General features: G+C 43.4%; 2 protein-coding genes across 2 annotated transcripts in view; both read right to left on the bottom strand.

The window, feature by feature from the left end:
• LOC146578470 (cell adhesion molecule CEACAM5-like) overlaps positions 1 to 21884 on the bottom strand; it is a 146376-nt gene that overhangs the window by 59987 nt on the left and 64505 nt on the right. The gene's annotated exons all lie outside the window — the stretch shown is intronic.
• On the bottom strand, positions 15054 to 16572 carry LOC146578474 (nuclear factor 7, ovary-like). The gene has a single exon (XM_085268781.1). It carries the CDS (start codon positions 16567 to 16569, stop codon positions 15184 to 15186), a length of 1386 nt encoding a protein of 461 aa, XP_085124907.1. The 5' UTR covers positions 16570 to 16572; the 3' UTR covers positions 15054 to 15183.

The following is a 21884-nucleotide window of genomic DNA, read 5'->3' as shown; positions in this document are numbered from 1 at the left end:
CTTAATTTGTCGTTCTGTCACGGCTGGGGCGGCAGTCGTGTGGAGGGTGAGAAAGGAGGATCCAATAGCAGACAATGGCGGAGGTGCAAGTGGGTTTTATTTACAGTGCACAAAACCAAGGTGTGGGCAGAACCGAACATAAACCTAAACTGGGAAACCTAATGCAAAAATGGAGGACATGAAGCGAGGAGCAGAGAGACACGAAGAAACATGGAACAGTGCAGACTACACGGGAGGTTCACAGAGAAATACAGACGACACCACGAGAAGCAGACACCAACTATAAATACACACACCAGGTAATCAGGAAATGGCACACAGGAGGGGACACAGCTGGAACTAATGGGCATAACGAGACAGGGGAGAGGTAAAACTGAACACACTGACATGAGACATGAACTTTCAGAATAAAACAGGAAACAGACACAGAACCAGACAGGACACTGAACTTGACAGGCAGACTCATGAGCAGACACAATAACACCATGGACAGACAGAGGGAACACAGAGAAGTGGGAGCAGGCAGGCAGAGAACAGAAAACCTAACAAATGGCAAAATCACAACAGAATACACACTCGGAATGAACAAAAGCATAAGGAAACAAAACACTGAGTCCTCAGACTCAGGACCATGACAACTCTAAAGCAATAGGTAACCCAAGTTGTTTCAGTACCTTGCCATTCCGGGTTTCTAAACAGTTCCAATATCTTGGAATAAATGTCACTCAGGATTATTGTGGTTTATTTAAACACAATCTCTCTAAACTATATGATGAAACCAAAAATAACATAGACAAATGGATTAATCTACCAATTTCACCAGCAGGGAGGATAAACATTGTTAGAATGAATATTCTTCCCAAATTCTTATTTTTATTTCAGTGTATCCCTATTGTGATTAATAAAGCCTTTTTTAATAAATTAGACTCCTTAATATCCTATTTCATATGGAACAGAAAGAATCCAAGAATCAAGAAAAGCTACCTGCAGAGACCGACATGTCAGGGAGGGATGGGGTTACCATGCTTCCGTCTGTATTATTGGTCATGTAATGTTCGTTCCATGTCGTTTTGGTTGCGGACTAAGGGGGCCGACTGGACAACGATGGAGAATGAAAGCTGCTACCCCTCCTCATTAGAAGCTGTGATCTATTCAGCTCTCCCTATCCCTAAACATGACTTTAAAAATCCTGTAGTCTCTCATACAATTAAAATCTGGACACAGATAAGGAAACATTTCGGGTGGAAGGAAGCTTCCATACTAACTCCACTCATGAATAACGCATCATTCGCACCATCACTCTCAAACATTTAATTCTCCAATGGAACCACAAGGGGCTGCACTCAATAAAGGATTTATTCATCAACAAGGTTTTTCCCACATTCCGGCAACTGCAAGAAAATTTGACTTGCACAGTAATGACTTTTTCAAATACTTACAGATCAGAAGCTTTGTAGGGAAGCTTTTTCCATCTTTTCCAGGTCGGCCCCCAGACTCTGCCTTAGATAACTTATTTCAGTTTGATCCACTCAAGAAAGGACTAATAACAAAAATTCACAACGCTTTGTCACAACTGGATGGAACTGTCACACTTGACTATCTGAAAGAGGCCTGGCAGCGTGACCTTGGTACGAGAATTACAGACAATCAATGGAAAAAAGCCCAGGAAAATGTACACTCTTCCTCTGTTTGCATTCGTCATGGACTCTTACAGTTTAAAGTGCTACATAGACTCCATTTATCAAAGTTGAAACTGTCAAAAATGTTCCCCAACGTAAACTCGTCCTGCAAAAGATGTAAACAGCAACCTGCTTCACTGGCACATATGTTTTGGACTTGTCCCTGTATAACAACATATTGGAATAATGTCTTTCATATCTTGTCTAAAATTCTAAAAAAAACACTTAAGCCAGACCCAATCTGTGCTTTATTTGGAGTGAAGCCGGTTGTTGTAGACCTATCAGCCACCCAAAATAATGTGATACGTTTTGTGACGCTGCTGGCACGCCGTTTGATTCTATTAAACTGGAAACAAAAGGTGCTTCCTACCACATCAGCGTTAATACAAGATGTATTGAGACACTTGCAGCTGGAAAGAATTAAACTCCTACTAAAGGGGAGGTTGGAGGAATTCCATTCAACCTGGCAACCTTTTATAGATTTCTTCAATACTGTACAGATATAAATGGTCACTGAGCCTTATTGGTAGTTCGATAAATAGCATCCTCTGTCCAACGTTGTTTGTTGTTGCCTTTTTTGTTGTTGTTGTTGTGTTTTTACTTTGTTTTTTCCTATTGTATATATGCAATCATTTATATTTGAATCTTAGTAGCCTTTATGATAAAGAACACTGGAAAACCAAATAAAGAGATTTGAGAAAAAAATAAATAAATAATGTTTTTATCTGAAGAGTACATAAATATCTGGTTTCAACTGTTTATTTGATGATTGCCAGGACAAAGAGGGAGAGAGAGGAACAGAGAGAGGAACAGCGAGAGAGAGAGAGGAACAGAGAGGGAGAGAGAGGAACAGAGAGGGAGAGAGAGGAACAGAGAGGGAGAGAGAGGGAGAGAGAGGAACAGAGAGAGGAACAAAGAGAGGAACAGAGAGGGAGAGAGAGGAACAGAGAGAGGAACAAAGAGAGGAACAGCGAGAGAGAGAGAGGAACAGAGAGGGAGAGAGAGGGAGAGAGAGGAACAGAGAGGGAGAGAGAGGGAGAGAGAGGAACAGAGAGAGAGAGAGAGGGAGAGAGAGGAACAGAGAGGGAGAGAGAGGAACAGAGAGGGAGAGAGAGGAACAGAGAGGGAGAGAGAGGAACAGAGAGGAACAGAGAGGGAGAGAGAGGAACAGAGAGGGAGAGAGAGGGAGAGAGAGGGAGAGAGAGGGAGAGAGAGGAACAGAGAGGGAGAGAGAGGAACAGAGAGGGAGAGAGAGGAACAGAGAGGGAGAGAGAGGAACAGAACAGCGATGGAACAAGAGCAGGTGAGACACACATGTTAGTCAAATGTTTACCAAAAGTATCACTGTATCATAGGTACTCATGTTTCTTTTTAGGTTTGCTATTTTTCAAATTCTGTATTTATTAAGTTATGCAGGCTTGTTTGCACAACAAGGCTAAATAATTATATAAAATTTTCCATCCATCCATCTTCATCCACTTTATCCGAGGCCGGGTCGCGGGGGCAGCAGCCTAAGCAAAGAGGCCCAGACCTCCCTCTCCCCAGCCACCTCCTCCAGCTTATCCGGGGGAACACCAAGGCGTTCCCAGGCCAGCCGAGAGATATAATCTCTCCAGCGTGTCCTGGGTCTGCCCCGGGGCCTCCTCCCGGTGGGACATGCCTGGAACACCTCACCCAGGAGGCGCCCAGGGGGCATCCTTGTCAGATGCCCGAACCACCTCAGCTGGCTCCTTTCGATGTGGAGCAGCAGCTGCTCTACTCTGAGCCCCTCCCGGATGGCCGAACGTCTCACCCTATCTCTAAGGGAGAGGCCAGCCACCCTTCGGAGGAAGCTCATTTCTGCCGCTTGTATCCGCGATCTCGTTCTTTCGGTCTGTGATGGACCGAGTTGAAAAACAGGAGGAGTCCCAGGAATTATTAGAAAATATAGTTTCCATTTATTTAACCCCCAAAAATTATATTTACAAGACTAATAAATGTTGAGCTCATAAAAGAGGTCAAAGAAACAAAACTGAACTCAGGCAAAGACTGCAACCTTAACAAACCAAATGACTGCCCAAACGTACATAATTGACCTAAACATGAAATGACATACAAGGGTATATATAATGGCTGATCAGACCATTGTGACACATGAGGGGTAACAAACAAAACACAATCATAAATCATAAACAATGCAGTACAATCTAGTTTGTTAATAAACTAAACACTAAAGAAGAAAATCAAAAACCCCATTAAACCCTAAACTCAAATATTTAATTAAATACAAATACTTTGTTTTTAAAGTAAAGAAAACACACATTCCCCCCCTTCAGCAGGAAGTGGTGGTGTGGTCCAGTTATCTTCCCTTGTATTTAATGGTTTCAAACCCTGGCTACCATCTTTTGTCCAGCAACTCCCAGTGATGATGGCAGGTAAGAAAATAAAAAGACAAAGGTTAGTCAGAAAGCAAAGAAATGAAGTAGTATGAATACATAAGTAAACTAAATGTGCGCGCTTACAAATAGAACAAATGTATCCAAACCAATCAATGAAGTTATTGGCAACTAAAATGTATTACTATGTTCAAATGAAGAATGAAAATACAAAAGTTACCGACTTTAGAGTGTGGCCACGGGTTTGGCCATCACACACCCCCCCACTTCTGGATCTTCCATCAGGCAGCGAGAGAGGTAATCAGCAATGGTGTTGTCTTTACCAGGGATATAGTGAATCTTAAACCGGTATGGCTGCATAGCCAGATACCACCTGGTGATTCTCCCTTTAGTGTCTTTCATTCTCTCCAGCCACTGCAGGGCTTTGTGGTCAGTTTGAAGGATGAATTCTCTTCCCAGCAAATAATACTTGAAAGAGTCAAGTGCCCATTTAATGGCCAAGGCTTCCTTCTCAACCGTTGCGTAGCGGCTCTCCCTTGGTAGCAGCTTACGGCTGATGTAGGCGACAGGATGTCGATCCTCTGGTGGTCCCTGCAGAAGCACTGCTCCCAAACCTCTTTCAGAAGCATCAGTCTGCAATGTAAAGTCTTTTGTGAAATCTGGTGAGTGCAGAACGGGGTCCTTACTCAGGGACTGGCGAAGGTCTTTGAAAGCTGCAACAGCTTCAGCTGTCCACCGAATCTTATTGGGACATCTTGAGCCAATCCTGTCCGTCAGTGGGGCTGCTCTAGCTGAGAAGTTGGGAATGAATCTGTTGTAGAACGCAGCCATGCCGAGGAAGGATCGTAGCTGTTTCCTGGTTTGTGGAAGAGGACATGATGCAATTGCATTAATTTTGTCAACCTGTGGTTTAATTGTCCCACCTCCAACAGTAAACCCGAGGTACTGGACTTCAGTCCTAGCAAGAGCACACTTTGCTGGATTGATGGTAAGGCCTGCGGAACACAGCCGATCCAGCACGATCCTTAGGTGATCCACATGCTCTTCCCAAGTTCCACTGAAAACAACAACATCATCAAGGTACGCACAAGTGAATGCTGAGAGCCCACAGAGTACCTTATCCATTAGCCTTTGAAATGTTGCTGGGGCCCCATGCAGACCAAATGGTAAGACTGTGAACTCGAACAATCCCCACGGAGTACGGAATGCTGTCAACTCTTGAGACCGTTTAGTGAGAGGTACTTGCCAGTATCCCTTGGAGAGATCAATGGTCGTTAGATATTTTGCCTTCCCCAAACGCTCAATGAGATCGTCAATGCGTGGCATCGGGTAAGAGTCAAATTTTGATATGGAATTGAGATACCTGAAGTCGATGCAAAAACGTATCGAGCTATCCTTTTTCGGAGCCAACACAACAGGGTTGCACCACTCACTTGTTGAAGGTTGGATGATTCCAAGAGACAGCATGAGGTCCACCTCCTCCTTTAACTCCACCAGGAAGCGTTCCGGTATCCTGTAACTCATACGCTTCACAGCTGCATCAGGTTTTAAAACAATGTCATGCTCCACCAGACTCGTGCGACCTGGGTACTTTTGAAATATGTCTGAATTAATCAGAGGTGTTACCTGAGACTGTTGCTCACTGGTGAGATGGCTCAGGTCCAGGACAGAGACTGTTACTGAAGGCAAGTAGTCATTAACTTCTTCCTCCTCATCCACGCTGTGAATAAGCAAACCCTCTGTTTTATTCTCAGTGCGTGGAATCCATTCCTTAAGAAGGTTAACATGGAGCACTCTATTCCCTCGCTGAAGACCTGGTGTAGAAACTTTGTAGGTAGTAGGTCCAAGTTTCTTCTGTACTTCAAAGGGTCCCTGCCACTTTGCCAGCAACTTGCTGTCAGAAGTTGGCAACATTACCAAAACCTTCTGGCCAGGGACAAAACTCCTGTGGCGAGCTTTTTTATCAAACAAAGTCTTTTGTTGCCTCTGAGCAGCTTCCATATGACTCTGAGCCAGTTCACTCATCTGCTGAAGCTTTTCTTTCATATGAATGACATGTGAAATAACATTGACCGATTCCTCTTTACCTTGCTCTCCCTCCCATGAGTCCTTTAGCAGGGTCAATGGGCCTCTCACCTCATGGCCATAAAGAAGCTCAAACGGGGAGAAGCCAGTGGAGGCTTGAGGAACTTCCCTGTAGGCAAAAAGGAGGTATGGCAGCCACTGGTCCCAATCAGACCCTGTATCATTGACAAACTTTCGGAGCATTTGTTTGAGAGTTTGGTTGAAGCGCTCCGTCAGTCCATCTGTCTGTGGGTGATAAGGGGTTGTCCGCATACTCCTGATGCCTAACAGCTTATAGACCTCTTTCAACAGTGTGGACATAAAATTAGTGCCCTGGTCAGTTAAAATCTCCTGTGGGAATCCAACCCTTGAGAACAGTTGAATCAATGAGGAAGCTACAGTTTTTGCTTTAACAGTTTTTAATGGAAAGACTTCAGGATACCTCGTAGCATAGTCTGTAATGACTAGCATAAAGCGATTTCCAGATTTACTTTTTTCTACAGGACCAACTACGTCCATGCCAAGACGCTGAAATGGTATACCAATGATTGGGAGAGGTTGGAGTGGTGCTTTGGTGGGGACTCTAATTGAAGTCTTCTGACATTGAGGACAACTCCTGCAAAACATAGCAACATCTGAGTGTAAACCAGGCCAGAAAAAGTATCGCTTGATGCGAGCGGTGGTCTTATGCTTCCCCAGGTGGCCAGCCCAGGGAATGGAGTGCCCCAAAGTAAGCACTGTTTCACGGGCTACTTTAGGGACCACTAACTGTTTAACCTGGCCGTGCTGGTGGTATAAAATGCCATCTTGCAGAATGTACAGCTCTTTATTTGTGTCAGATTCAACAGAGTCCTTTTCCTTAGCCCTCAGCAACATGGCAGACAAAGTTGGATCAGCCTGCTGCATTTGTCTGATGTTCGTAGGTACTGAAAAACCTAAAGGCATATCTGGAGCAGCCTGAACTGATGTCTTTCCAACAGTGTGTTGAAATTTTTCACGTCTTCTTTGACTGCGTGGCCTCCGAGACTTCCCGGGATCTGTCTCTAGTTCAGCCTCAAAGAAGGGTAAAGCACTGAGGGTTGTATAATGCTCATCCTGATTTTTAGTTTGAGCCCTTGTTATAGCAACATTGCACTCTTGCACTTCTCTCAACAAATCATAGATGACTGGCAGATCCTCCCCAAGAACTACAGGATAGGGCAGATTATCAGCTACACCAACCTTTAACAGATAGGGTGTCCCCTGCACTTCAATAAACAGATCAGCAGTAGGGTATGGTCTTTCATCACCATGTATACAGCAAACTGATATGGTTTCAGAGGGGCATGTGTAGTCTTTTGACACATATTTCCTGTGTACCAGAGTCTGTGTGCTGCCAGTGTCTATTAAAGCATTAATTTCTTGTCCATTAATCTTAACTGTGGTGATTTTATTTGACTGCTTTCTCTCAGATTTAATATCCACATTCTGGTGAGGCACAAAACACATCTGAGATAATTTTCTTTGATTATTAGGACACATGGGCTTAGTGTGACCTTCCTGTCCACAAAGGTAGCACACTGGTGGCCTTTTACCTGGCTTCGAGGTATTCAGAGGCTGCGTTTCCCTTGTAAAGGGCTTACCCACACCCGTCGCTGACCTCTGAGGATGCTGAGGGGGTTGCAACCGACGTGAATCTCTGGCAGCCTTCCATGCACTGTTGCTCCATGGCTGACTCTTACTTCGGGCAGCTACAAACACATCAGCCAGGATGGCGGCCTCTACAGCAGATTTTGGATTATGCTCCTTAATCCACACCTGAAGCTCAGGACACAGCATTCTTAAAAACTGCTCCAAGATAATAATTTCATCAACTTCTTTTACAGTTCTGTTTTTCGGCTGAATCCATTTTTCATAAAGTTCTTTCAGTCTCGCATACAGTTCCTTGGGACTCTCATCAAAAACTTCAAGACAGCGAAATCTTTGCCTGTATGTTTCTGGGTTTATATCGTATTTTTGCAAAATGGCAGCTTTTACCTTCTCATATTGCAGTGAATCGTCCACATCCATATTAACATAGGCACTTCGAGCCTTACCAGTGAGAAGAGGAATGAGGTGAAAAATCCAGTCTGACTCTGGCCAACGACAAGCAGCTGCAATTCTCTCAAAAGTGGTCAGAAAATGTTCAACATCATCTTCAACAGCTAGTTTCTCCAGTTTAGGATGATGAATATGCACAGACTGACCTGTTAATATGGAGGCTGAGCCAGAACCCTCATGCTGAGATATTGCTTGTGTCTGATAATCAGCTGGAGTTTCAACAGACTCTGGATCAGTTGATGTGGGCTCTGGAAGTGGGGTGGTTCTGACCTGCACTTCCATTTGCAAAAGCCGAAACTGGTGTTGCAAACTCTTAAAACGCTGTTCTTGCAGTACAGCATCCTCTCTCTGCTTTTTATCTTGAACTTCCTGTTGTCCCATGAAAGCCTGAAGAATCCCAGCAATATCAAGAAGAGTTGGCTCCCTGGTATCCTCTCCTTCAGTGTCTCCAGCCACAACTGAAATTCCTTCTTCCATCTCCTTCTCCCTCTCTGGCTGCTGCAAGGCCTCTCTGGCCTCCATTTTATTTCCTCTCTTTGGGCGCACAGCATTCTGCATGGCTCAAAAAGTTTGTCAGGGGAGGAAAAAGGGCAGAAAAATGCAAAAAAAAATCCTGTCTCCTCAACTGAAGGATCCCACTCCTGACACCACATGTGATGGACCGAGTTGAAAAACAGGAGGAGTCCCAGGAATTATTAGAAAATATAGTTTCCATTTATTTAACCCCCAAAAATTATATTTACAAGACTAATAAATGTTGAGCTCATAAAAGAGGTCAAAGAAACAAAACTGAACTCAGGCAAAGACTGCAACCTTAACAAACCAAATGACTGCCCAAACGTACATAATTGACCTAAACATGAAATGACATACAAGGGTATATATAATGGCTGATCAGACCATTGTGACACATGAGGGGTAACAAACAAAACACAATCATAAATCATAAACAATGCAGTACAATCTAGTTTGTTAATAAACTAAACACTAAAGAAGAAAATCAAAAACCCCATTAAACCCTAAACTCAAATATTTAATTAAATACAAATACTTTGTTTTTAAAGTAAAGAAAACACACATTCCCCCCCTTCAGCAGGAAGTGGTGGTGTGGTCCAATTATCTTCCCTTGTATTTAATGGTTTCAAACCCTGGCTACCATCTTTTGTCCAGCAACTCCCAGTGATGATGGCAGGTAAGAAAATAAAAAGACAAAGGTTAGTCAGAAAGCAAAGAAATGAAGTAGTATGAATACATAAGTAAACTAAATGTGCGCGCTTACAAATAGAACAAATGTATCCAAACCAATCAATGAAGTTATTGGCAACTAAAATGTATTACTATGTTCAAATGAAGAATGAAAATACAAAAGTTACCGACTTTAGAGTGTGGCCACGGGTTTGGCCATCACACGGTCACTACCCACAGCTCGTGGCCATAGGTGAGGGTAGGGACGTAGATCGACCGGTAAATTGAGAGCTTCGCTTTTACACTCAGCTCCCTCTTCACCACAACGGACCGGTGCAGCGTCCGCATTACTGCAGCTGCAGCCCCAATCCGTCTGTCGATCTCTGGCTCCCTTCTCCCATCACTCGCGAACAAGAACCCGAGATACTTGAACTCCTCCACTTGGGGAAGGAACTCATCCCTGACCCGGAGTGGGCACTCCACCCTTTTCCGACTGAGAACCATGGCCTCAGATTTGGAGGTGCTGATCCTCATTCCCGCTGCTTCACACTCGGCCGCAAAGCATTCCAGTGCGAGCTGGAGGCCCTCACCCGATGAAGCCAACAGAACCACATCGTCTGCAAAAAGCAGATATGAGATTCTGAGGCCACCAAAGCGAAAGCCCTCCGCCACTTGGCTGCGCCTAGAAATCCTGTCCATAAAAATTATGAACAGAACCGGAGAAAAAGGGCAGCTAGTCGAACCTCGGATATAAAATTTTCTGAATCTAAATATTGTACTTTGGTAGAATTAAAAAATAAGTGTAGTGCAGGTCTATGATGATTTTTAGTGCTACTATCATCTAGTTCTGATTCTGGTTCTGTCTTGGTTAAGTCCTGGTTTTGAACTGTTGTAGTCCTGTTTTAATTCTGGATCAGTTCTGGGTCTGGTTGAATTGAGGTTTAGTCCTCGTGTCTTGATGCAGCCCCGACCTTGTTCTGCCTTGCTGCTTAATTAAAAAACTAGTTTAAGGTGTTCTGCACATGTGATATATATTTTTCCCTATATGAAGTCATTCTTTTTTGAACAAAACTCAAAACAGAGCCTATTAATCTTTCAGTCATTTCTACCCCCCCCCCCCCCCCCAAAAAAAAAAAACAAAAAACAAAAAACAAAAAAAGCAAAAAAAAACAAAACCCACATGCATACTACCCTTTAGGGCTAAGCCCCGGGCGTTTCAAATGTCTGGCTCCGCCTCTGGTCTATGCTAAACCAGAATTTTAAACTGCTTTTCCAATTCGCCTCTCAAAATTTCTGATTCACAGTTAAGAGTGTGGCATGTGCACATGACATGTTTTCACCATTTGTAAGCCAGAAGAGTGACTGCTCTTGAAGCCTGGTTGTTGCACAATACTAATACTCTTACTGCCACTACTTCTTGTTCTACTAGTACAGCTACTGCTACTGCACAAGCACCTCAGAGGGACATATGGCAACAAGGCTTGGAGGTCAGACACGTAGGGCCTGCAGGGTGGGGATCCAGGTGCTACATGGTGTTGCAGCTGATAAAGCCATAAACTATGCTCATTTTGTTGAAGTGATCACCAGTTTGCTGGGTTTTTTAAAGACACAGAGTGAGAGCGATCATGTTCTACATTACTGTTTTTAATGGATTTTCAGAGCTGTTGATTTATGAAGCAGTCTTCATGGAAACATGTCAAGTCTGTTTTTGGGATTGAGTGTTAAATTGTCAGTTTTAATAAAACCTGCATTTTCCTGCAATGATACTGGACAGCAAAGAAAAGTTAGACGATGTTTATCCAGCTCTTCCAAAATGTACCTCACAAACATCTGCTGGATCCTGAATTCAACATTCTAGGGCCTATGAACAGGTTAACACTGAATGTTCTACGAATACTGGCCCAAAGGTAAAAGGTGAGAATTCCTCCGGTAAAATCTTTTCTTTTTAAATTGTAAGAGCCTTCAGGCACTATGGCAACAGGAATGCAAATATTAAAATGTGACGAAGAAAAGCTTGAAAATAACATTTTCACCCACAAGCACAAAACCAAGAGCCCTAACATGTGATTAGTTTTGACTTGCTGCTATAACTAAAACATGGTGCAGCTGTTGTGTTGTTTAAGAATGGAGAACGCATTTTTCAGCGTGGGAGCGTCAGGCCTCACATTTCGGAACAGCTTCTAATGGAGCCTCACTGCGTCTAGAGACTGGAGATCAGGTGTTTTTATGTCTCTGGGTTAGTTTCAAATATATGACCATCATTTTCACCATTCCACCTTCAGTGGTCATCTTCTTTTTACCATGTAAAAAGGGAAACACTTGTCTCTGTCCACAGTCAAAGATAAAGAGCAGCTGTACCTGGGCCTCCTTGTTCTGATGGTTGTTTGTCCATAACGGACGTCTTCAGTTGTCACTGCTGAGTAGATCACAGCTGAATCAGTCTCTGTACAATAAACACATTAAAATTACTGCAACAGTGCTGTGATATTATTACACTACAGTCATGGAGACATTTCATTCTGTTCTTTTAAGCTTATTAAAAGCATTAAATGGTGTCTTTTTATAAATAGCAGCAACTTTTCACAGTTTTTATTTTTTAATCTTAACACCTCTGCAAAACAGTGAGAACAAAGAAATCAGGATGTTTCTGAGAAAAAGAAGAAGGGCGGCCACAGAGCTGCAGACTGATGCACTTTTACCACAGAGCATGAAGGAAACATGCATGACCAGTGTTATCAGCCAAACCCAAACACACTGCAGCAAGAAGCTCCATCAGTGTCACACTAACTCGAGTCAAAAAGAAGCAGCACAAGTTTAAAAGAATAAAAAGTCACTGATGGATATAAAGGACATTTTATCTGTTCAGTCTCTTCATATGTCTCATGTTCACATGTTCTATATCTTAACTGTGTGTAGCAACAACAGATAACACACATGTGTGGGCCTCATCTGAGCTCTGACACATGTAGCTCAGTGACAGCACTGTCTCTCTCTGCCTCTCTGTCTACATGGCTGTGAACAAAAATATAAACACTGAGGCTTCAAAATGCAGCATCTACAACACTGTCACTCTGCCTCCACCATGGAGACAGTCTCCATGGTGATGAGTACAATTGGCAGCTGAAACTGTTGTGAACTTCTCCATGAGTCATATTTCCTGTTTCAGAGCTGCTGATTGGCTCTTTGGGCCCTTTACCTTCAGGAGGTCATGGACGAAGCACTGAAGTCGTTTATCACGTAAAAAATATTTTTAGTTTATAATAATTTGATAAATAATAAAATATTAATAAAAACTGGAGGTTTTTTTAGAACTTAGATTTTAAGCTATTTATGCCTTTTTTGCTGCTCTTTTTTAAACTTATTCCCTTTAAACTGTATTTATTCTTTTTAAAATATATTGGTTATTGCACTGTAGAGGCTGCTGAGGAACAGTATTTCGTTTCAGGCTGTGTAACACGAAATGACAATAACCAATAAAGTCTTGAGAGCTGCCATCATTGTTCCAGCAGGAGGCAGTAAAACACCAAACTGCACCTGTTGTGCTGAAAAGGTGTGAGCATGTGCAGTAACCCAGTAAGTTACCTGAATATCTCTCTCTCTCTCTCTCTCTCACACACACGCACACACACACACACACACACACACACACAGTACTGATACTAATGACTCACTCTCAGATCTATTTGGGTTTAATGTCAGGGTATATTTGTGGATGAAAGTTTTGTAGGACACATGATGTGGACAGTCTGGTAATCCCAGAATATTTTAATGTAAGAAAACTCCAGACAGCTCTGGAGAAAGTTTCAGAGTAAAAGCCCTGGAGTGTTTTACATGTTATTCTGTTGGATTCAATCTGACGGAGCTGATTCATAAACACTTCACTGCCAGGTATCAGGTGACCTGCAGAGACTGATCCTACAAACACTCAGAAACAGAGTAAACCAAACTGCACCACAGTGATCAGACGAAACCTTCCTGACATGAACACAGCTCCTCAGTAAAAACTGTGAACATCTGGGACTCTCCTCAGCTCTTACTGGGACAGTGGCGCGGCTGCCCCTCTGTGGGTCTTCCTTGGTCTCTTGTGTTCTGGGGGCCTCTGGATGTCTGGAGTTTTGATCTCCTCCATACCCGCTTCACACCCTGGAGGACAGGGCTGTGGCCCCCCCACACTCCCTAGCAGATCATTACATGGAGAAACCTTTGGAATGCAAGCATGCTGATCCACACAGGTATGCACACAGGTGTACACATGGGTATTCACAGACGCGGACTAAAGCTTTCTTGGCTGCTGCCTCAAAGCACACTGTGCGCTGTCTATCTTGCGTGCTGAACAATATCGTCTATTATTTAGTAACTATTGATATCTATGACTAGCTAGTTTATTGTGATGGTGCTTTTTTTTCTATTATTATGTTGCTCTTTGTTGTTTGCTGTCTCCTCTGTTTTTTTGTTTTTTTTCTCTCTCCCCCCCCCCCCCCCCCCTTCTCACCGTCTCTTCTCCCCTTTGGTTTTCTTTCTTTCTCTCCCCCTCTTTCTTTCATTCTTTCCCCCTGTCCTATTAAAAAAAAAAAAAAAAAAAAAAAAAAAGATGACAAAGGATGAACTGAAGCTCTGCCATCACGTGATGTCGCATGCTGCTGTTTCTGATGTCACTAGAAAAAAAGAAAAAAAAAAACTGTGAACCAGCAGAGAGACTACACCCAGCACCATACACCACCTCTCTGACACAGTACACCCTCGGGCAGGTGGTGTCCCCATAAACAGTGTGAGAAGCTCTGATTATTTACTATGTTCAAACAAACTGAGTGTCCACAAACGTCTGAGCTCACAGTGAGAGCTGCTGGCACAGTTTGGAGGTGTTCTGCCCCCTGCTGGACACACAGAGCTACAACATGAGGATCAGAGGAGGCTGGTGCTGCTTCACCTTTAGACACAAGAAGGAGGTCAACAAATGTAGAAACAGAGATTGTTTTTAAACCTGTAAAGGGGGAAATCCTGACGAACCAATCCACAGCCAGAAAAGAAGTCTAACTCTGTGCTGCTCCAATCAGGAATCAGCTCTGTTACTGTGTGAGTGTGTAAAGTCACAGAGTAGCTGGTTTCAAATGTATCTATAAAGTTTATTTACATTTTATTTAGGCTTCAAAAAACAGTCCAAGTTTATTTCTTTGGACTTTGTTCACTTAATGGATGTTTCCCTGCATTTCTATTTTCACACAGTTTATTTCTTACAGCAGTTTGATGTTTCCCTTTGAATCCCCCTGAAGATCCTGACAGTGAAGCACGTACATAATACTCCAGCCTTTCAACTCTGAGCTTATTTAGTTCTATTAATACACTGAAATCTCATTTGTGTCATGAAGAAAGTCTTTAATCAAACAGAATTCAAAGATCAGAAACATTTCATATATGGAGTTAAACATGAATCATTGTTTCAACAACATATTTATTGTTGTCATAAACAGACAAGAAGACAACAACAAACTGCTCCTCCCATTCAACACATGTCAGTCCATATCCCAGCAAACTAAATCATCTCCATTTACACATCAAATAGAAACATGAATCACTTGTAATGATTAGAAACTTGATAGAATTTCAAATCTAGTTTGGGGAGTCATTCAGTGAGAAACAGTGAAATGATTTTCCATGTGAAAAGGTGGACAGCAGAAACAGAAAGAAAGAGTGAAACTAAAAGAGAAACAAAGAGCTTTGGAACAACGAGGCAGCAGGAGGACAGCTGCAGTTTAACAGCTTCAACTCACTGACAGGAAACAACATTAGAAACATCATCATCCTCAACTCATCTGCTGCACTGACACTGACACCTTCAACGGACACACCTTCACTTTACCATCAGTGCGAATGTATGGAAACATCCTGTGAGTGAAAGTGTGTGTGAAGGTGTGTATGTGTGTGTTAGTATCAGGATCAGAGAACGACAGCTTTCCTCTGTTCCAGTCCAGATTCACTCTGATCCTCTGGAGCTTCTTCTCTACTGAGAGAACAGTGAGAGGAGCTGATGGTGAGTGTGCTGAGTATTTACTTCCATTAAACCGTATTCTCCAAAATCCAGGCAGTATGCTTCCCTTCCTCTGCACAGACTCTGCTAACACACCCAGTCTCCACCATGTACTGTCTCCAACTTCAACATCCCAGCTGTGAGTCCCTGAGTTAAAGCCCTCAGAGCCCAGGACAGAATAGAAACGATCAAACCTCTCTGGATTATCAGGAAGCTGCTGCTTCTCTCCTTCTCTCACACTGGTCAGATCTTCAGACAGGATGAGTTCTGGATGAGCAGTGTTTGGGTCCAGAATGAGAGGAGTGTAGGAGACCATGTCCTTCATGTTGTTCCAGATGTTGAAGGTCAGGTTGCCCAGGTGTTTGGCCTGGTCTATCAGAGCTCCTGAGGGCAGCTGTGGATCATCCAGCAGGGGGCAGCGCTGGACTCTTTCCACTGCAGCCTTGTAGTTGTGCAGGAATGAGACGTCTTCAGCTCTCAGCTCCTCCTCTGTGGCTCTGACTGTGTCTGAAAGAGCTGCTATCTCTCTGCTCAGAGCCTCCATCTTCTCCTTCATCATCCCACTCTTCTGCTCCTCTTCCTCCCTCAGTGCAGCCAGCCTGGCCTCCTCTTCCTCTGCTAGAAACTGCTGAAGCTTCTTAAACTGCTCCTTAATCTGCCTCTCTGTGTGTCGGGCCTGGACCTTAATGTGTTCTGCTGTTTGATCAAACTTCACTTGAACTTCTTCACAAACCTTTAACTTCTTCTTTAAGGGCTCCAGAGTTTCCTGAAGTTCCTTCTTGTGTTGTTGTGCAGCTTCATCGATGGGTCTGAATCTGTGATTGGTGTGTTTTTCTGAGGCACAGCAGACGAGACACACTGGCTGCTGATGGTCCAGACAGAAGAGTTTGAGTTTCTCAGAGTGCAGACTGCAGAGAGCCTCTGAAGCTCTCTGATCTCTCTCCTGTAAGAACGACTCACACAGGTTCTTTAAAGCTCGGTTTAAAGGTGGATCATAAACTGATATTTCCTTACAAACTGGACACTCGTGTGTTGGTCTCTCTCTCCACCATCTCTTCAGACAGTCTTTACAGAAGCTGTGGCTACATGACAGAAGAACAGGATCTCTGAAGACCTGCTGACAGACCGGACAGCAGAGATCCTCCTCTGATCTGGAAGCCATTGAGTCTGTGAGTGAAGCTGAAAACAGCAGACAGGAAGTACAGTCAGTCCTGGCTCCCCTCCCTCCTCTACCACCTTCACTGAAACTTCCTTTGAGTCGTGTTTTTGCTCAAACTCACATTCAGTGTGTGGAGCGTCAGCAGCTTGAAGCAGCAGTGTTGGAGTTTTCCACTTTTCTCTCCTGTAGCTGGACTCACTCAGAGGAAGCTGCTAGTTTGGTCTGAGCTCAGTCTGATCGTCTGTGCGTCTCTCTTTACTGAGGACGAAGAACTTCCTGTTTCCTGGTTTGTCACATTTGAGTGACGTGAGGGGAGGAGAAAATGTTGCTGTTTGACTTTTAACTAAGGTGTGTTTCAATCCTGCCTGCAGCTCAAAAGCTGTAAAACAGGTTTTGTGTCTTTTCACCTCCACAGGTCACAACATGAAACCTGTTGTGAAGTTTATAAAATAAAGTGTCACTCGGTGGTGCAGCTGTTTGTCAGCTTCTATTTTAGACTTTGTTCTGGTTCTTGTTCAGGTTCCCAGCAGTGGGAGTGTAATGCAGTCACACACACACAGGTGGTGTTAAGGTGGACTCACTTAGTTACAGACAGTGGTGTTATTTCCTGTAACTACGGGTGTGTTTCACTCCAAAGTTCAGACATTAACCTGCCAGAAGTTGTAAAAGTTACTGATAAAGAGCTTTTCTCTCAGAAAGCAGAAAGAAAAGAAATAAGTGTAAAGAGTGCAGCAAAATGTTTTAGTGTGAGCTGGTTCATCTGATCTGGTTGTGTAAAAGTCACTGCATGACACTGAGTTTTACTTCTGTCACGATTAGTGGAGCGGACTCAGGCGCAGACCACAAGTTTCTTCAAATCAAAAGTGAATTTATTTACAGTGTTCTCCACGGTGACACACACACACACACACACACACACACACACAACGGTGTCTGGGGAAAAGGGGTTCCAGGGTCCGGGAGTGAAAGGGGCAGGAGTCCAGGGAGGGGAGATTTCCATACAGCCCTCGCAACCACACACAGCTCCTCTTCTTTCCTCCATCACTCTTGCTCACGCTCAGTCACCGTGCACAGGGAAAACAGGTCCAGGGGAAATCTATACACAGACAGAGAAACAGTTAGTCTCCTGGTTCAGACGTACTCACGAACAAACTTTGCAGAGTGCAGGACGACTGACACTGATGGCTCAACGATCCAGCGACGAGTAGAGCAGACTCGCCATCTTAAGTAGGACTCCAATTCTCATAATCAGCGGCAGGTGTGCTGATCATCTCCAGGTGCGTGGGCCAGGAGCAGGAGCCCATACTGAGCTCCGCCCCGGCAGGAGAAAGAGAGAGTGGGAGAGGACGAGAGAGAAAGGGAGAGCAGAGGCGAGAGAGGAGAATAAACAAAACAAAGCGCCTGACTGCTGTCAGCTGGCGAGGTGCGGGGACCATGACAACTTCTGTGTTACTGACACTCATCTCTGACTCAGAGAAACGATTTCTCCCCTGTGATGTTCACACAGTGGTGAGTTACATGTGTGTGGAATTTTTCACGTTTTATAGAATTAAATTTCCTCTTACTTTCTTTTTTGTTAACCTGAGTCACTGATCATTTGCAGTATTACAGAGTCTGGCAGTCTTTGCATGATGTCCACGTCACTGTAAGTTTCTAGCTGACTCTCAGGTGTGACAGGTGTGCCAGCAGGAAAGAGTAATAATAACCTGCATCCTGAGGTTTGTCATGCAGGATTAAAGGAGCCAGGCTTTGTTCACACAGCTGGGATTGTATTTTACACTGACCCTGGGTCAGTATAAGTATCATACAGTTTAAACGAAGCACTGAAACTTGCACATATTTATTACAGATGCACTAAAGAAAAACGGGATATTTAGAGTCAATCTGTGGCTGCGATTAAACACTTTACTGGAAACTTTATTAACCAGTAACTTCATCAGTCATGACAGAAGCTAATATTTCTGAGCTAACATCGTTTAAACCAGTGGTTCCCAAACTTTGTTTCACAAGAAAAATTTCCACCCCCCCTTTGTGCGCATGAACACATCCTCCAACCACACACACCCATATTTTGCTCCATTGCATGTGGCTATTTTCACGCCACGCTGTGCGCCACGTTATTGTTGAGATGAATAGCAGAATGGCAGATAGAGACAAAATACTGTTAATCTTACCATCTTCAGGTTTTACACGCTTACATACACACACAGTTACTGTCCCTCCATTTAGAAAGGCAGAGGCGTCACGATGTGATTATTTTACTGTAGTTATTTTTTTTGATGTGTAATAATATTCAACATTACTATCAATGCATTTTCCAAAAAATGCCTCTCTGTGCAAAATGGGTTTAAAAACATAAACAACTGTAGGATCCTGTTTGTCCGTGATTTAAACAGCCCAGCGCTGCTCCTGATGAAGGGAAAACCAATTCTGCAGGGAGACCTACCTCGGCACTTGTGCAGGTGATTTTTCTCTTACTTTCTTTTTTCTGTTATTTACTAAAGAATCTGTCAAAGAAATAATGAATTCTCCACACGTGTTTGAAGGTTGCTGATACGTTCATCTAGCACAGACCTATTGCTGGAACGCCAAGACAATTCTACTACAATGGCAAAGACAAGACGCAAGTCACCAGAGCTCTTTGTGTTGCTCGTGCATGAGGGAGAGAACTGTGACGAGCATCGTTCTCTCTGTTAAGGAATATATTCTAAAATACTTCTTCAGCAAAGACTCAGAGAAGAGAAACACACAGAATTTCTTGCAAGCAAGGGCAGTCTCCGGACTGAGAGACTCGCGCCTGAGAAACTGCCCCGGTCTTTATTTTATACTTCATTGGGTGGGTGGGTGTGTGTGTGTGTGTGTGTGTGTGTGGGGGGGGGTGTCAGAGTGTGGCCCCATAAGATCTTCCCTAAACCTGCTGGTCTCAAAGTCCAGCAGTTCATCAAACCAAAAGGCACTTAGACTAAAACAGACATAGCTACGTTAATCCTACCATAAAACAATAAGACAAGGTACGACCTCTCTCATGCTCCTAGGATGTGGGGTGAACACCCTAGAATGTTACATGCAGCATTCTACCATATGCAAACTTATATCACTAAAAGATTATACTGACTACTAAATACAATTTTCCATTGACACCCTCCAAGTAAGCAAATGAATGTTAACAGTCAAACATAGAAATTAACATTTGCAAAATCATTCCAGCTTTGTGGTGCATCTCCTCCAGGTGTGTAAATCACACATGCAGAGTGGTTTGAGTTCCTCAGAGCTTCATAAATGTCTCTTCCAGTTGTTTCTATCACTGTCCATATGACCAGAGTCCAAATGTATGCAGACATGGGTATAACAAACACACCAGTTAGTTTTGTTGTTTGTCAATGTGGCTTTCAGTTATCTTCAAGGCTGCAGGCCTTTGTCAGCACTCCTGTTTTATGGCCTCTATCAACCCTCATCACCTCATTTCATGCATTCTTCCTGTGGGGGGATACTTATGACTCCTCTATTGTCCTTTCGTCTCTGCAGAAAACCTTTTTTGGAAAGGGTATTGGATTCAATGATTTTACTGCTGTTGTAACCCCACCTGTTGAGTCACTTCAGCAGTCTTGTTCATGATGCAAATGACAACAACAATGACACAAAGGAAGACCCTCTTCAGAGTCTCAAAGCATGCATAGCACAGTGACACAGCATTAGGTGATGTTCATAGGAAATTGCTGTCAGTCATTCCCCGTCACCACCATAGCTTCTGCTTTCTGTTCACAGAATCATGATGCCATCCTTGAACTTCCTCTCTGCACTGTCGATTGGAGCTTGGAACGCTCCCCTCATCCTTCAGATCTCCATCTGTTGTCCACAATCTCCTCGTGATTACCTCTGGAAAGCCCCGTGGCACAGCTCTCCATCCAGTGCAGCTTTATGGTCATTGCTGTGGTTCCAGAATCTTCTCATGATGACCAGTAGGTCCCCAAACAGCATGACCTTTGACCTCAACCCCTGCCTGGGCTGTCAGCTATGGTCCCTACTTCTCACTGGGACTCTGAAGGTTTCTCAGGAGATTCCACCCTTGGGATCATTTCTTCCAGCAATGCTCTGCTGCACCTGCATCTCCTCACTAGAGGAAAAACTTCTATTTGGAAAACATGTCAACCATCATCAAACCAAAATTTCCTTTCAGTTCAGTGAACTTCACTTATCAAAAAATATAATTATTTATTATTTATTAATTATATTATTCGTTTATCACATTTTCACTTTCACTTATTGACCATCAAAGTGTTTATTATCTTTACCCAAATAATTGGAGGAGAACTTAAAATCTATAAGCTGTAAAAACTTTATATTTGAAGACTGAAATAGACCCAGGAAGTGGTCACAGGACGAGGGTGACAGACTGTCTGAAGCAGTTAGAACAAGACAAGGCTGTTGGACCAGGTGTGCTTGCTTTTGAAACTGTGTCTTAATTCCACCTGTTTCACATACAAGGGTCAGTTCTACAGGCAGGAACGTGGGTGTGCCGTGGGCTCCCCAGTTTCACCCATTGTGGGCAACTTGTATATGGAAGACGTGGGAAAGAGGGCTTTGCTATCCTACCCTGAAACACCACCAAGTCATTGGTTCAGGTATGTGGATGACACCTGGGTGAACACACAAACCTCCATCTCTGGTTTCTTTGACTGGAGGTTGTTGATGATTTGATGATTTCACAACACTGTATGTGATGTCACTGGTGATGTCATCTTCTCCATCTGCTGAAATGAGTTAAAGTAAACACTTTTATGATTTAAGAATCTAAATGGACCAAATTATGATGACAGAATGGAAACAAAATACCACGATGAATAAGAATGAATATGTACAAACCTTCAAGTTTCCTGTGAACACATCGTCTCACCAGCAGAACCAGTAACACCAGTAGAATCACAACATAGACTACATATAAGTAAATCTTATAAGGCTTACATGATTTACTCATGAAAGTGGCCACTTTCTCATTACTGTCATATATTGTTTTAGTAAGTAATTCAAAGAACTGTTTAGACGGAGCCAAAGTTCAGTAGAGATAGTTGTGATTGGGAAAGCTCAGAGATATTAAAAGAAGCACTGAGGCTCCATCCCCACCAGAGATGTGACACGCCTCATCCCTTCGCTAGAATCTGTAGCGAGGGATTGGTTCACCAGAGACCTCGCTCCTGGCTGCTGCCCAGCACACATTGCACCCTGAAGATTCTTGTTTGTTTGCAAAGAAAATTAATATCACTCTCTCTGTCCAAATGCTGTACGTCCACGATTTTAGCTACTTTGTTAGGCTACTTTAC

Source organism: Mchenga conophoros, linkage group LG3 (genome assembly GCF_057382185.1).
Source record: "Mchenga conophoros isolate Kocher_MC1m ecotype Shallow Benthic linkage group LG3, M_conophoros_male_GT1.1, whole genome shotgun sequence".
In the NCBI taxonomy this organism is placed as follows: domain Eukaryota; kingdom Metazoa; phylum Chordata; class Actinopteri; order Cichliformes; family Cichlidae; genus Mchenga; species Mchenga conophoros.
This window is presented reverse-complemented; position numbering and strand designations above follow the sequence as displayed.